Source organism: Tachypleus tridentatus, chromosome 13, assembly GCF_004210375.1.
Source record: "Tachypleus tridentatus isolate NWPU-2018 chromosome 13, ASM421037v1, whole genome shotgun sequence".
Classification (NCBI taxonomy): domain Eukaryota; kingdom Metazoa; phylum Arthropoda; class Merostomata; order Xiphosura; family Limulidae; genus Tachypleus; species Tachypleus tridentatus.
In genome coordinates, this window is record NC_134837.1 from 243,177,100 (window position 1) to 243,194,718 (window position 17,619).

At 32.2% G+C, this 17,619-nt stretch overlaps 1 protein-coding gene across 1 annotated transcript in view; it reads right to left on the bottom strand.

The window, feature by feature from the left end:
• Positions 1 to 6,944, bottom strand: part of LOC143239438 (uncharacterized) — a 59,462-nt gene extending 52,518 nt beyond the window's left edge. Inside the window, exon 1 of the mRNA XM_076480495.1 lies at positions 6,673 to 6,944. Within this exon, the coding sequence (XP_076336610.1) occupies positions 6,673 to 6,751 (79 nt within the window). The 5' untranslated portion in view covers positions 6,752 to 6,944. The remainder of the gene's footprint in view (positions 1 to 6,672) is intronic.
• Positions 6,945 to 17,619: the final 10,675 nt, after the last annotated feature.

Consider the following 17,619-nt stretch of genomic DNA (forward strand, 5'->3'; position numbering starts at 1 on the left):
AGTAAAGGGAAAGCTGCATTTACATAAACATAAGCTGCATAAACATGTATCTTAATGGACCTAATTATAAGATATAAAATCAAATGCATTACTTCAGAAAATACTGCAAATGTAACTGACATATAAAATCAAATGCATTAGTTTATTAAAATTGCAAATGTAACTGGCAAGCGAGTGGTGATGCTTCGAATTTTTAAATAACAATCTTTCACGAGACTAATAGGTAACAGATAAGCTTTAATGAATGTCTTAAAACAAAGAAGATAGAATTAATGTAACCTGGTGATAAGAAAAAAACTGTTTGAAATGGTTCACTTAAAGTTACTCGGAAAATTTAACTAAGAGTTAACATTTCATTTTTGTTTATCTTCTTCCTGTCATAGAAGAAAGTGTAATGCATTCATCTGCGTAAATCGTTTCGGCTTATAAGCATCTTATAAGCTTTTTATTTTCATATTCCTGTGATTGCTTCATCTAATTACATAGATGTCTGAATCGTAGTGACTTAATATTTAATGACTAGAAATAAAATATGTTGAATACGTAACACTTCTAAGATCATTTCCTAGTTAGCTGCTTGTCTGTATATGAAGTTGTTGATATTTTTTAGTCTTTTATTTTATTTTCATCCATTGTTTGTTTGTTCCTCCTACGATACGTTTGAGAAATAAATTGCAAAAATCCATTTAGAACTATTGATCAAACTGTTACAGTTTCAGATAATAAAAGTTAGGAATTTTGACAATTTATTTAAATAAGAAGATAAGATTAAGGTTCAGCTTTTCACTAATTAAGATTTGTTTTAATCCTTACTGCATACAGTGAAGAAACGTTTCACTTCAGTGAAAGAAATGAAAACTGAAACTATGTACGGATTTAATAAAATACAAAAAAAACACATATTTTTGTGAACAATCTACAATAACTTAAAGAGAACGAAAGTAATAATAAATAAACAACAAATTAGTTAGTTCTCGAATCATTATTTTCATAATTCACCGACAAAGCTTTTACACTGCAATTGAAAAATAATTTTGTTCATTAAAACTAAGTGACGGAAAATTTCCTCTTTTTTCAATACGTAAGTGAAATCTGTCTGAGCTTTTTTTTAGTAAATTTAACTCAGATTTCTAATGTACGCAAAATTTTGTGAAGATAATTGAAACGCAGAGTTTTACGCTGTATCGTAAAACGTCTAGTCAGAATACAAAATATCTTAATGCATTATAACAAACTGTAATACAGTTTTATTATTTGTTGGTTTTGGAATTTCGCGCAAAGCTACTCGAGGATTATCTGCGCTAGCCGTCCCTAATTTACTAGTGTAAGACTCGAGGGAAGGCAGCTGGTCATCACGACCCATCGCCAACTCTTGGGCTACTCTTTTACCAACGAATAGTAGTATTGGCTATCACGTTATAACGCCCACACGGCTGAAAGGGTGAGCATTTTTGGTGCGACTGGAATTCGAATCCGCGAACTATAATACAGTAATTTCTTTAATGTAATGAAAATTTACGCATTTTTGCTGTTCATTGCATGTGAAAACCTACCTCTGTAAAAGTGTTTATCCAACATGACAGAGAAACATTACAAAGAAACTGTAAAAGATTTTCCTAATTTTCTCTTCCCACTTCGCTCGACATGGCCAGGTGGTTAAAGTACTCAACTCGTCCTTGGTTCGAATTCCCGTCACACCAAACATGCTCGACTTTTCAGCCGTGGGAGCGTTATAACGTTACGGTCAATCGCACTATTCGTTGGTAAAAGAGTAGCCCAAGAGTTGGTGGTGGGTGGTGATAGCTAGCTGCCTGCCCTCTAGCCTTACACTGTTAAATTAGGGATAGCTGGCGCAGATAGCACTCGTGTAGCTTTGTGCAAAGTTCAAACCAAAGCAATCTTATCCCTTTATATCATTCGTACAAGTTCATGGTTAAATATTTTTTAGCTAACGGTCGTGTTATCTTGCATCTTATTCTCAAACGTACCTAGAATCCAATATAACGAGCTTAGCTATTTATACAGGGCATATATATATATAAGCTACACTAGGGTTATATGCGCTAGCTGTTCCTAATTTAGCAGCGTAAGACTAAAGGAAATGTAGCTGGTCATCACCACCCCTCACCAACTCTTTGGTTATTCTTTTAGCAACGAATAATCAGCTCCATGTTATGTGTTAGAGAGAACACAATATAACGCAATGAGAAAGAAGATTATTTTACAAAAAGAATGAGACAGAATTTTAAAAGAAAATCAAGAGGTAAGACAAAAAGACGCGTGGTTTCAAGAAAACTTAAGAGAAAAATAAATTTACCTGAGAACAAGATGGAAGCAGCTATTGGAGCTATTCAGATTAATTATAGCAGGAAAACTCAAATAGTATAAAAAAGAAATAGAGATCTGTGACGTGCCAAAATATTCTAATGACCAAATTCAAAAACTACAAATAGACTTTATGATATACAAAAATATTATAACAACAAAATTAAGGTTCTACAAAACAAAGATTCAATGAAAATTTGTTTGTTTGTTTTGAATTTTGCTCAGAGCTACACGAGAGCTATCTGAGCCAGCTGTCCCTACTTTAGCAGTGTAAAACTAAATTGAAGGCAACTAGTCATCAGCACCCACTGTAAACTCTTGGCCTACTATTATACCAACAAATAGTGGAATTAACCGAAAACCTATAACATCACTACGGCTGAAAGGCTTGGTATGAGAGTTATTCGAATCCATATCATCGGTCTCTCAATAAAATATTAAAGCATCTGGAAAATTAATTTGTAACTGGAAACTAAACTAGTCTAACCTCTTAGCATCTGTTCATGAATTTCAATCCAAAAATGGATTAATTTTGGAATATGTTCTGTACCTGTGGCCACGACTGCTGTGCCAACTATATCTGTAAGACATTTCTGTACTACATTAACCACATTATTGCTTCATCAAGTTTCGAAATTTAACTACCTGTTTAACAGTGTTGTTGAGTTCAGAAACTAACAGCTTAAGGAAAAAAATACCGTGAAAAGCAAACCAAATTCATTTTGAAAACTATTTCCAGAGTGAATAAATGATACAGTAAACAACAAGCCTTGTGTGTCCCTGTTTGCCCCCAGCGGTATGTTTGTGGACCAGGTTTCGATACCCGTGGTGGGCAGAGCACAGATAGCTTATTGTGTAGCTTTGTGCTTAGTTCCAAACAAATGAGAAGACTTTGCCCATTTAAAAGGACTTTGCTTTAAAAACATTAAGCAGTCTTCCACTTGAGAGCCGTAACAACTAATTACCACTGGTGGCTGCCTTATGAAATAGGTCTAGAACGACACACTAAAAATGCTTTCAAACCATAGATCAGGAACAAAGGACGGACGAAAACTCTTTAAAGATGTGAAAAGATTTACTCTATTGTTATAGGTCCGCGACAAATACATGTATGTCATAATAGTTGAGACTATGTGAATTAGGTTAAAACAAAATACATTTTCACCGTTAATAAAAGCTTTCCGTTTGGCAACTGAATTGGAATTTATGAAAGTCTTAAATAAACAAATAAATTTATCCTCCGAAAATTAGGGGTTTTTAAAATCAAATAGCTTAGAAAATTCAATAATTCACAAGACAACTGATAACTTAGAATAACATAATTAAGCCATATGGCAGAAATGTTTCCATTGAAACTTAAAGGAATACACTGCCATGAACTGATGGCAAAATCCTCATTTAATGAGTTGTTTACTCAGGACAGAGGAAGTAAACCAGACGGAAGAAAAAGAACATATCGCCAGAAGCTGCTTCTAAACGATGACAAGAAAAAAAACTGTTATAGGCTTGAAAAACGTGGTTATTAGATTCAAGACAGTGATCAATCAGTCTTTGGCATTAAAGTGTGAAGATTATATCTACTCTAACAGAAAAATATGATGTATTATTTAAAGGAATCAATCCACAGGACAACGGGTTTACTAATGAGGAAACTTACAGTGTATTGAACAGCACTGGTTCTACTGCTACAATTTGTTTAACCTGATTTAAGAAGAAAAAGAGGAGAAATACTTCCAGAGATGAATGAAGAAAATGCATGGATGGAATCATAATATTCCAACAAGTGAGAAGTTGAAAGTCACTCTTCCCTCCAGCATACCACAATATGTGTAAATAAACAAGTGAATCAATCAGAGAGTTAGTTAGTAAGTCAATCAGTTATTAAGTTGATGCTGTTGTTCAATTACACAATTAGCAAGTGTTAGTCAGCCAGAGATATCAAAAATACGAGAAGAAGTTTTAAAGTTAGGGACTTTTTGTTTTCCTTTTAGGTTTATCTTATGGTATCTGCGCTCCGTCCACCGTAGTGATTCTCTTAATTTATTAGTAAATCCATAAACTTACTGACCCACCAGAAGAGAAACAGTTTCGTTTGCGAGCTAAGCCTACCAACGAATTTCAATCATAGAGCTTGTACGTAACAGTCGATAAAACAAATCGCTTTCGCTACTTAAATTTTCTGAATTTGCATTATTCTTACCGAATAATAAAAATGATAGAAACCGTTAAAACTTTAGATTTAAAATATTTATAGGTCATAATAGCTTAACGATTATTTCTGAGAATAAACAATATAAATAATAAGTAAATTTCAAAATAGTGATTTTTAAACATTTTGTAGTATAACATTTTTGATGTTTTTTTGTGTTTGAATGAGAACTGAACTTTTTGAATAAATAGTTTCATAGAAAAGTGCTCTTGATTAAGCTTCCCTACTCTAATGTAACATATAACGCAATTTTCTCTGCCCAAAGAAAAAACAAGAAAAACAAAAATTGGATACTGAATAATACGATTTCTTAACTGTCTTATCATTTGAAAGTCAATTTCTACCCACATAGCTTTGAAAGCTCTGAAATCGATCATCGTGGCTGAAAAATGGGCAACTCCTACAAAACGGTTGATGACTTTGTCGGCTAAGCGAGAATGTTTTCTGATTAATGTGCAAATGTCCACTTCAAAAGGAAGGTTAATGGACCCACAGAATATGCCTGCTGATTACTCGCGGTTCATTCAAATCATCCTGATCAAAAACATCTGGCCTTCTTTAAATGAATGTTGTCACGAAAATGTATATTTCCTGTCCTCAAACCTTTGGCGTAAAACGCAATTTTCAACCCTCAATTTTTTTTTTTTTCAATCACACTTTTCTTGTTCAGCCAAAATTAAATATAAAAGAAGTGTGCTATAAAACTTATATTCTCATCAGGAAGTTATACGCATAGAAAATTATTATCTTTATTACTGAACAGTTTATAATAAATTATTATCTTTATTACTAAATAGTTTATAATAAATTATAACGCATTTCATCGTTACAACTGTCACTGCGCAATTTGATGTAGATGCAATTAACTAGCGAAATGTTTCGAAATAATATATTAATTCATATTATTCTCCAGCCATACTTTTTCATGAATAATACCATTAGACATTTTACGGTTACTACCTATTATGTACAATTACAAAATTATACGCAAGCGTCATGTGAAAATTTTCCATTTTCATTTTGGACATTATAAACCTGTTAACAGTGATTAATGTAATAGTATTTGTCGGTAAAGTTAGAGGGATTACTTTTTCTTCGTTTGAAGAACATTATTAGTGTATATATTTTTCGTTTGCTGTGAAATAATTGAAGAAACATGCAGATTTTAGACCAAAATGTAATTATGAATAGTCGGTTTTATGCATAAGTTCATTCACCTCCATAAGTCAAATTTACATGACGAAAACGTTTATTATACTTTCACATATTAAGCTTTGTTTGCATGCATCTATAGAAAGACTAATGGAAGAAATTAAATGTATTATTTGTTTGGAGTTAAACACAAAGCTACGGACAAGGTTATCTTTGCTCTCCTCATCACGGGTATCGAAACCCGATTTCTTGCGTTGTAACTCAGAATACATGCCCCTGTGATACTGCGTTTTAATAAAATGAACAACAGATTAAAAAATAGAGCCAAAAAACTGTAGCCTAATTACAATATATGATATGATACATTTGTTATCATTCACAAAAAATATTAAATATTGAAATACTGAACATGAAAGAAAAATATAAGCGTTTTCCAGTCTAGTCCACATTATAATATATACTGTCTCATGAAGGTGCATTAATTGTGAATAGCATATTTGTGTCACGTGATAAATCCGTGTAGTTAAATTATATATATATACACGTATCATTCGTCATTATTCTTTTTGTTATTTTATACGTAAAAACTCAACCTGACGGACCACGTGACGATTTTGAACTCCCAGCACCAGAATAACTTTCGTTCAACAAACGTCATGAGTTATTCGAATCGATAGGCCTCATGTAAAAAGGAAATGTTTCAAATGTCAGAAATATATAAATCCAGTTTTTGTTCTAATGTAGCTAATATTAATATATCAGTCCTAAAAATTTACATTGAGAATATTCGCACACATTCCAAGTCTTTTGTAGTTCAATATGTAGTAAACGAATGAAAAGTCCTTTCTATATTTTCTTCTATTTTATTTTGTAGCTCTTGATTTCACCAAAGAAATATTTTTGCTAACAATTTCGAGCTGTGATAAATATAAAGAAAAACTCTTTTTAGATTAATATAATCTTTCAAAAAGGCGTTTAAATCTTACCTTTGAAAACACAAATAATCCGTGAGAGCAAAAGCATTGTTTTATAAAAAGATAAAACTGGTAGATTTCGCCTTGCCATTGTAGAATAAACTATTAAAGCAAAAATGTTTACATCGGTATTCTATGTTTACGACAAATAACTGCTAAGTCGGTATGTCTAGAAGCTACGATATTACACAATCTTCAGTTTGTATTTTCCGTCGTCAAAAACCGCAAATTCCGGCAACAGACACGTTCGAAAGCTCAGCTTTAAGCCTTTCTGTAAGCTCGTGTGTTGCTGAGAAATGTATATATATATCCTCGTGATTCTGTGCACGAGCGAAAGCGGGTGAGCTCACTCTACCTTAGCTGACGTCAATAGTTGAAATACGTCACAACTAATTTTAAATACTTACATACTATTGTTTTCCGTATCTTTCGTGGCCCTGTATAACATAACATGAAACTTATTAACTTTGGAGAAATCTAACCCCGTGAAAAATGTTAACAGTAACAACATAAAAGACATCATGCCTACATTTATAACATAAAGTATATTGTTATCACATCAGCAATTGTTACGTAATCTTTCTTGCTAGAATTCCATCTCAGATGCAACTGATAGTCACATGTGCTGCAACTGAAAAAAATATCTGTATTGAATGGAAGTAAAAGAACTATATTACGAGTTACTGAATAAGCTGTTCAACAACTACTTGAACAGAGACTAAAATGAATAAAAGTTCTTAATATAATATTAACAATTAAATATCTTTGTTAATACAATTTCTGAGCACTAGAATACAAGAATCAATCGTTAAGGTTCCTTGGAGAACAAAATTGTCAAACAACAACACCTCTTCTACACAGGCGTAGACTTAAGTGTGATTACTCACTCATGTATTTGCAGAAGTAAAAACAATTTTCTACCTTATACATACGTGCGTAATTAAGTACGATTGCATACACTTTACATGAGAAAAACTAAATGTCATTACGGGTCCTATATAAGTCTACTACTCCCTACAATTATTAGGCCTTAAAAGCTATAGAATAATTTGCTTTCGAAACATAATTGACAATGTTCCAGAAAAAGATGTAGCTCGAAGACTTGCCTATCAGGTTGAACCACTTTAACTATCGCCATCATATAATTATATCAAGGGAAGATAAACCAAGCTTATTTACTTATTAGTTGAATTTCGCACAAAGCGTCTCTAATTTTGAGATGGTAAGATAGAGGAAAGACAGTTACTCAACACTGCCCATCACCAATTCATTTGCTACGTTTTTTACCAATGAATAGTGGAGTTGACAGATACATTAGATTCAGTGACGGGATTCGAATTCGCCAGTCGCAGATTACAAGCTGAAAGTGTTAAACATCAGGCTAAGCCAGACAAGGTAACTGAATCAACATTGCTGAATTCACAGCTTATGAATAGGAAAGTTGTGAAAACATTCAAAATACTATAGAAGTAGATCTGAATATGGAAAATATATCTACAATATAGTTAAAATGGTCATTCTTGCTATAAAATGTTTCCATTCAAGATCAGTATAACATGCGTAAGATGGGTCGTAGTTACACTAACTACCAAAAAATTCATCATGAAGCACTGAAACAGATAATCATACTTTATTTATATTAGTATTGGTCTATCTCAAAGATAGATTACCCTCACAAGTCTTTATCAACATTTAAATCATCGATCCGACCTGCCTTGAGAGTCCAACTAGTGGCTGCATGCTAAGCTTTGTTGGAGAAATTCTGGTGTATAGCAAATGTTTTATCAAAACTGAATTCATAAGTAAGATAAAAATCATTCCTTATTGAATGAGCAGAAACTTTGTGATGACACATAAATAATTATTAATAATGCTGAAGCTACAGTCATGTTATTCACATTTAACAACTTGGTGATAATAACAAACTATCCCCATCATTTGTGGACACTGATGTCAATCTAGAAGAAACACGGAAAACCTGGAGGTATATTTTAAGAGACAACTCAAATTCAGAAATCCTATTAACAAATATAACCCAAGACATTAATAGACTAAAGTTTGCAGCAAGAAAAAGAGCTAAGAAATGTTACCCGAGTGTACTCTACCAAAATCTTATCTGCTACATCCTGGTTAAAACACTACCGACAATCGGTGCGAGGCATTCACAACTAGATAGGATTGAGAAGGTACAAAAACATACTGTAAGACTGGTCACAGAATATATTTAAATCACCCCCATCAAAGCCTTATTACGCCTCCCTAGCCTCAGTAATGTCACAGAGCATCAACAACAGTTACAAGCAATATTCTTCTCTAGGTCCTTATCATTAGACGGTCTTACATCTCATCAGTGAGTTACTGTCCTTTTTTAAGTGGAACATTGCAGCTCCATAACAAACAACTAAAAGACTGCTTAAAAGGCGAGGTGCAAACAGTAATGGAGTGGGAAAATAATATATATTCTTCACCTAGATAAATCATTACTACTAAATGAAACAAACCTTCAGCCCCACTTGTATCAGTTTAAATCGTCCTAAGCAGAACATTTTAACACTGTGGAGTGGGTGAAGCGGTAAAACCTGTCACCACTCATTTAGAGACGATGGTGGAGAATAATCGATCGCCATAGCCACAGATGATTCCTATACAATAAATATAAATAGAACTGGTTGGTTATTCAATGTCTTGCCAAACAACAAGATTCTGCATAAGATAACTGGATCAGTCAAGCATTCCACAAGTAGCACGAGTATGGCGCCGGGACCCACAAAGCCTTTTTGAAACAGCAAACAGACATTAAGTCACACTTATAACTGATTACCAGGCATCGTTGGTGTAGAAAAAAAAATATCGTGAGCAACAGTCTAAAATAAAACAATTTTACAAAAGACTTTAAATGAATACTCTTTTCAGTCTGACTTTGCCTTCTACTGGAACACTGACCAGTAACACCTATGTGAGGCAATAAAGAATTCCACGTATAGAATATATTGAAATTAGACAATTTTTCAGTTAAGTAACTTTCGATTATTATTCTTTATATGTGGTTATATGTTTGTATAATATTTTTCTTGACTTCCAGGGTCTCTCATAGAAAGAAAAGTAGCATTATTTTTTTACATATTTAATGTATTTTGTGTGCTCAATAAATCTCATGTCCTCACTTCTACCTTTTCCACCTTTCACCCAAGAGAATATTAGCACATTGATTTTTATATTCAAAAGTAGTTCTGTTTGATATTTGATTGAGGCTACTTGGATACGATTTAAAGATCATCCTACTTTAAAATTTTCTTAAGAGTACTCAGTTTGTAGGTTGTAACCAATATAAAGGAGTTTCATAATATCTTTAATAGGTCTTTTTTTTATTTCTTAGGAAAATTTTTATAATGTTATGATTACTGGGGTTTTTGAAAATAAAAAATATGTTTTTAATTTCACTATAAAGTGTTGCCATCTGTCAAATTCTAAAAATTGTAAAAATAATGAGATATTAGATATTCTAGCTTGTTTTTGGTGCTACGAAAAGAATATAAAAAATTTGTAGTTTACTGATATATACAGAGAGGACAAAACCCATGTTTGTACTGGTTATGTTTTTCTAATTCAACTTGATGGGTTTAAAGTAATTAAGATGTCGAAAGAGTTTTCAAAACCACTTCTTTATTTCGACCACACAGATACTATATTATCAACATAGCTCAACAATCCAATGTTTGAAAAGGTTATATTTAAGAGAAAAGTAATTTACTTCCGAAATATTTCATGAAAATGTCGCTCATAGTACTCAAGAAAGTTGATTTTCCATAGCCTTCCGTATCTTTGTTTATAACATACTATAGTTTACCAGAATTTCAATAACGGAAATAAAAATACCAATGATGATCAGACAAAACTGTAATTAGTCCTCCCAAGGTCACTTCAAGCTGAAGCGCTTCCAGACTTCTTATGTCTTCAGAGAAATTCCAAGTTTTGGAGTCACATAGGCGTTGTTGGCTGGTTTCCATTCTACAAGATAACGTAAGACTACAAATGATGCAAACATACAAAAGTATTTACTATAATTTCAAGCCTTATACCAGTTTTTCTTTTTTCATTATCTATATTTCTCTTTCGTTAGTACTGCGTAAAATTCAGAGTGGTTTGGAATGGTTAGTCCTCATATGGATGGTTAAAAAGCCAATCAAATGCATGGTAAAACCATAACTCATAACTTATATAAATCACCAGAATATACTGGGGTAAAATTAAATAAAGGACCTGAGAAAAATACAATAGAAGCCCCTTATATGAAATCCTGTAGAATGTTATCTGCTGCACGAGTAAGACGAAGGGGGACAACAGGGAAAGTTTTCATGAGTATTCATTGTGGAATGATACCGAAAGAATATATTTTAAATATGTTATGAAAATAATGTAGATTTTGATTTATTGGAACAGCGTAAAAGGTAGCATAATACCGCTATTAATTAACTTTGAAATGAAACAAAAATCAAAACTGAACAGTTAATTAAAACCTGTCTTCGTCTGAAGAGGAAGTTAACTATTTTGAAGATAATAATCTTATTAATTGAATAGCTATATAAAATAATAAAAATTTAAAAAATAGAAATAAACATTTAGAGAAAATAAGTTAATTTTAAAAACATAATAAAGAAACCTTTATGAATCGCCAAAATAAGATTGTTTTAATCAATCTAGTCATAACTTAAATAATATTTAAAATTAGGAGTTTGTTATCTAAACTTTGTTATCCTTCAAAAAATTCTTCACATGTATAAAGATTATTTGCTCAGTTATGAGCAATCGTTGCCGTAACTGCGTAAACATAGTATATGGAGAGAAAAATAAGAATCGTTTACAAGCACAAGAACACAGATATGACATGTTAACGTAAATAAACTTTAAAATAGTTAAGTAGTAGTGAAGACATAGTGGTTGTAGGGCTAGATAATATTTAGTAGTGCAGTTTTATTAATTTAAATAGACTACACCAATGTAGTTATTGAAATAATTAGTGAAATCTGAGAAACGTAAAACCACAGAAAATAAACTACAAAGATATTTGTAAAAATCAAAGTTAAAAAGTAATTAATAGATAATGAATATTACGCATTAACATCATAGTTCCCATTGAGGAATTATGTATGGTATCCCAAAGATTCGTACAGATGGATGTCCTACGAACATATAGTGTCACATGTATGCACGTATAATCATGAATTATCTGGGTTCTTAGTTAAGTTGCTAGAATACTTTTAAAAAATTAATGTACCATAAAAACAGCTTTGAGCTACCACAAGAAAGGAAATAATGAACTTTCAGTAAAGAGGTGCACTGTGCTAGTTTTCATTTAGTCTTTGTGTACCAGCACAACACTAAAGACACTAAGTTTGCGCGCAGAACTATTGTACCATAATGATAATGATCAAATAAGAATTTAGGACATGAGTTTCATGTTTAACAATGAATATTTATAGTCAAGTGGAGGCGTTGCTGTAGAGTCAAGATTAATCTCACCACTTTCAAATATGTTTTTCATCTTGAATATAAATGGTTTGAGCAATATATTTAACAGTTCAAGATAATATATTATAAAAGATATATAGGCGATAACTTCATGATCCTTAAAGAGGCTGAACATGTTAGAGTTTTTAAATTACCTCGCCAACAATGATCCCAACATTGAACATCAATACAATCGCGAACTTCTTTCTTAGATTTACTTTTTCATAACAATGATGGAAAATATAAAAAAAATGTAACTTGCCACAAAAAGACATTTAAGGAACTGCATATATTAACTTTGAAAGTTTCATACCACTATCACTCACTAGTTCGTCAAATAAATAAATTAACCAGTAAATATGATTTTATTTTCACAATTTGTTTATTTGTTTTGAATTTCGCACAAAGCTACTCGAGGGCTACCTGTGCTAGCCGTCCCTAATTTAGCAGTGTAAGACTAGAGGGAAAGCAGCTAGTCATCACCACTCACCGCCAACTCTTGGGCTACTCTTTTACCACCGAATATTGGATTGACCGTCACATTATAACGCCCTCACGGCTGAAAGGGTGAGCTTGTTTGGCGCGACGGGGATGCAAACCCGCGCCCTAAGATTACGAGTCGCACACCTTAACACGCTTGGCCTTATTTTCACAGAGACTATTAATAAGTTCTTAATGAATTTGATTTTCCAACAAATATTATAAATCAAATTATTTAAGAAAATCTAAACAAGGAGTCTGTTCAACATCCTCCACATGGGAAACAAGACTAGACTTTGGTTTTGTCGTATATTGGACTGCAGACAAAAGAGATTATCAGTTAACAAACATAATCCATCTCAATTATCCGCGGGTATAACTGAGTTTCGTATTTAAACCACAGTGTGAAATGGAATACACGTTTGTTTGTTATTATTTTCAGTATTAAATATCCATTTAACAAACAATAAATGTAGCACATCAATATAGGTTTTATGAATATAATTTAAATTATACAAGTTCTACCACTAGAATGTTAGAGTGTGGTTTCTTATAGCAAAGCCACATCGGGCTACCTGTTGTGTCTACCTTGGATAATCGAATCCCCAATTTCAGTATTGTAAATCCGTAGACTTAGCGCTGTACCAGAGAAAGACAGAGCGTTAGAAACACGTAAGAATACATAAATTTGGCATCTACGTCGTACTCAAATATTAAGAATTGTTTGTTTGTTCGTAATCAAGCACAAAGCTACACAATGGATTATTTGTGCTCTGCCCACCACTAACATCGAAACCCAGTTTCTAGCGCTATAAGTGCGCAGACATACTGTTGTACCACTGATGGCCTGTATTAAGAAACATGAGCTGTACAGTTTTGAATAACACATAAGCTTAGAATAAAGGAAAGTCCATATCAAGCTCATATATGCGAAATATCGACTGTCATTTAACACAAATACAGAAAGTGTACTAATATCAATGTAAATTTAAAACATTTAAAATCCTCACATGACAATATTTCCCGCTGGATGTATGGGTTTATCTTTACCTAATGCTTATTAACTGACAGTTTATTATTACAGCTTATATAGCGCCATTTCTCCAATACATATTACTTTGTTTTGTATAGGTTTATTACTCTGCTTTTCCTGTGTGTTTTATAATATAAAGTATACATTATAGATAATAAGTTACCTTGTTCAATAAAAGTTATTAAGTGAGATTTTGTTTACTTAAACATATATTTGTGTTGTTGCGTTTAATATAAAGAACTTTTGAAACAGTTATAAACAGGTTGTTTGAACTGTTGATTTCACACAAATTATTTACACCCATATTAAAACTATCTTTTCTGTCGAAAAATAAATATGCCAGACAAGTTATCTAATTATCTAAAATGTAAATTATTAGTCATACTGCCAACATCATCTGGTATGGCGAGATGGTTAGGGTACTCGACGAGTAAACTGTTTGTCACGGTTTCAGATCCCCATTACCCCCTCATAGCTGCTCACCCTTCATTCATGATATCCTGTAATTTTGATCAACCCACTAGTCGTTGGTAAAAGAGTAGTCCAAGAGTTAGTGGTGAGTGGTGGTGATTTGCTGCCTTTTCTGTGGTCTTTCACTACTAAATTAGGAAGAGTTAGCGTAAACAACCTTCGTGCAGCTTTGAGCGATGTTCGTAATAAATCAAACAATCTCTATATATTTATAGGTCGACCTTTTTATATTAAAACCTATATTTTTACACTTCATAGTATTTCACTTTAATAAGCAATACCGTGACGTCTGGGCTACAGGCCAACTTATGAAGCATAATTTCTAACCGTTTGTACACTAATAAGGCTTTCATTTGCGGCTGTGAACATTTTATTTCGCCTATGACAGGTGCCTTATGACTGGAGATAACCAAAATTAAAATTCTGTCGTATGTTTAAGTTACAGGAGACAGTTTGTTTATTCTGGTGTCCAAGAAACTGCGCCATAGATATATAAAATATTCCACGGGCTTATACTTGCATCTACAACTACTTGTATCTAAATTAAAACTGACTGCTTTAATGGGCGACCAGGATTCATTCATTCAATAGCTTTCTGTATGCGTGAAATAGGGTTCATAAACCATTTGAAACACGTCTCTGTTATTCACTTCAAAACGGGAGTGGAATAAGTTTGTGAGAAACCGTTGTGTATATAATATAGACTATATGGCAAACGATTTAATTTTCTGATCATATGACTGACCAATCATTAATCATCAGTATACAATTTTCATAAAAATGAACTAAGGAAAATGACTGATATCACGCTATAACAGTGATTTTGCTTAGCCATAATTATAATATTACAAACTGTGATTATATTTTAGTTAATTTATTCAATGTATACTACTTTTTTTTGCTGTGGAAACTGTTCGTTTAGCCAAGAGAAGTGTTTATATTTCTTGTAAATACTAAAAAAGTTACGATGCCCACATATTGATATTAAATATCTTCTAGCAGTGAAGTACGTAACTCACGTGGTTTACCGTATCGCCATTCAAGCTGAAGTGGAATCGAAAGGAAAGAGAAACTAGGAATGTTTTCCAGATACTGTTTACACCTTCAACTAAATCTTATAATAATATCCCAGGCACCAGATATTTCTAAACAAAAACAGTTGCTCAGTATAAAAATTAGTGATTTCGTTATGCATAATTTGCAATTTACTGAATTTATTCTGCGATCCGTATTTATAATTTAAACTTACAGATGAGAATAGATATCGAATTTATTATGATGCTACTTATATAATAATGTATTTCTATGAAATAAGTGTAAATATTAAAAACTAATATACATGTATATATACCTAAATTTAGATTTTAGAATGGTAAACGGAATATATATTCGTGTAATACATATACCATTTTTATAAAATGATATATATTTACAAATAAGTTAAGACACTAATCTATAGATGGTAATATACAGCTCGAGACTGTTTGTTTGCAACTAAATTATATATATATATATATAATGTATAGCAACAGATAAATATATGCCTAAGTAAGACACAAACCCCATTAAGCGCGTGCAAACTTTTCCCGGTAGAAAAGAAGCCTTTTCAAATAAAACATTTACTTCTAAATAAAACATCGCTTTAAATAAACCTTCGTGTTGTTTAAAGTAATTGTTATATGAATGTGTATAATAAAATTTAATAATATATGTATTGAACCTATTTTTTACTCCTTCACCTCATACATAATATAGGAGTTGCCTCCTTAAAGACAGTGATTTTATAACGTAAAAAGCATCGAGTAGCTAGATATTACAGTCACCTATTATTGCCTGCAATTCCTGTTTCATCCTGCCATTTGTAAGAAAGCTAATTTATTAGTTTACATTATAATTATGATTTTTTAGCTTATGTGAAATAGAAGAAGAAACAAATCAACTTTTGGATAGCCCTATGACCTTCGCAGTATCATACTTAGTATTCAATAAAAGGGATTGAAGTGAAATGTACCAAGCTGTTTTTATTGTTGAATGGAAAGAAAAGATTTGATTGTGTTTTTTTTTAAATTTTGCACATAGCTACGCGAGGACTATATAGCTAGACTAGAGGGAAGTCAGCTAGTCATCATCACCCATCGCCAACTCTTTGAGCTACTCTTTTACCAACGAATAGTGGGATTGATGGAAACATTATAATTCTCCCACGGCTGAAAAAGTGACTATGTTTGATGTGACGAGGATTCGAATCCTCGACTCTCAGATTGAGAGTCTAACGCTCTAACCAGAAAGAATAAAAAGAATAATTACAAACGAATTGAATGAATTTTATTGTACATCTAAGATACGTGTTTATGTGAATTTTTATATGTTTGCAGCCTTTGCAGCCAATAGTAAACTTTTTACAGTGTTTTCCGAACTGAATCTTCACTGATTAAGTTTTTTGTTGTCGTTGTTTTTTTCCAAAAGTTCTATTAGAATTTTGTACAGTTTCTCGCGATCACTATTATGAACCATTATCATAATTCATGATGATAGTAATTTTCAAAATTTACATTCAGCACCCAATTACATGATAGGTACAAGTTTAAATTAAACATTTTCTTGGCAGCTGCGTCTGTAAATTGCGTATTAGGATACCATATCACTGTAATCTTAAATATTGAAATACAAAAGATTATGTAACGCATAAACAACAAAATATTGCGTTCTTTTGTATGTATTAATAAACAATAATTATTTACAACTGCGAAGAAAAAGAACATTTGAAACTAAAAGTTTCACGTATTTCGATTCAGTGAACCAAAGTATGAATCTATAGACTCACCCGTTCTCGTTCTAGACAGGTAACTCAGTAATAAGCTTCAAAATATGTTAAATATCTGATCTTTATATGTGACTTAGAAGCAAAGTTTCGATCAATAATGAAGCTCCAAATTCGACTGATGATTAAAACATGTTGTTTCAAAGTCAATCTGGGTGATAATACGCTAGAAGAAAAAATCTATGACATTGATAACTTTCCTAGATTGTTTATGTCGACTGTCTAAAGTGAAGTTCTTTAACGTTGTACAAACGATGGATGTGCGTGACCTATAACTTGGAAATGAGCTGTGAACTACAAACAAAGTAAAGCATAAATATAGTGATACATATAACTTATTCACAAGTTATATCCAGGATACGACATCACTGCATGGTTAGTTTCAAACATAAGCCTTATGAGTCCATCTATATGGAATTTTTAACAAGGTCATATAAGTAACTTAAATAAACAATGTTCGTATACCAATAAACCTAAAAATGCGTATTCTTCTAAAGATACATCTTAGAAAAAGAAAATTACTAGTGAGACTCATATTTCATCTTTGATTCGTATTAAATACTGTTAAAACCTTAATTTACTCTTTCAGAGGGAAAGGTTACTATCCGTATTCATTGGTGGCACCGCTTAAAGTTTACCAAAACAC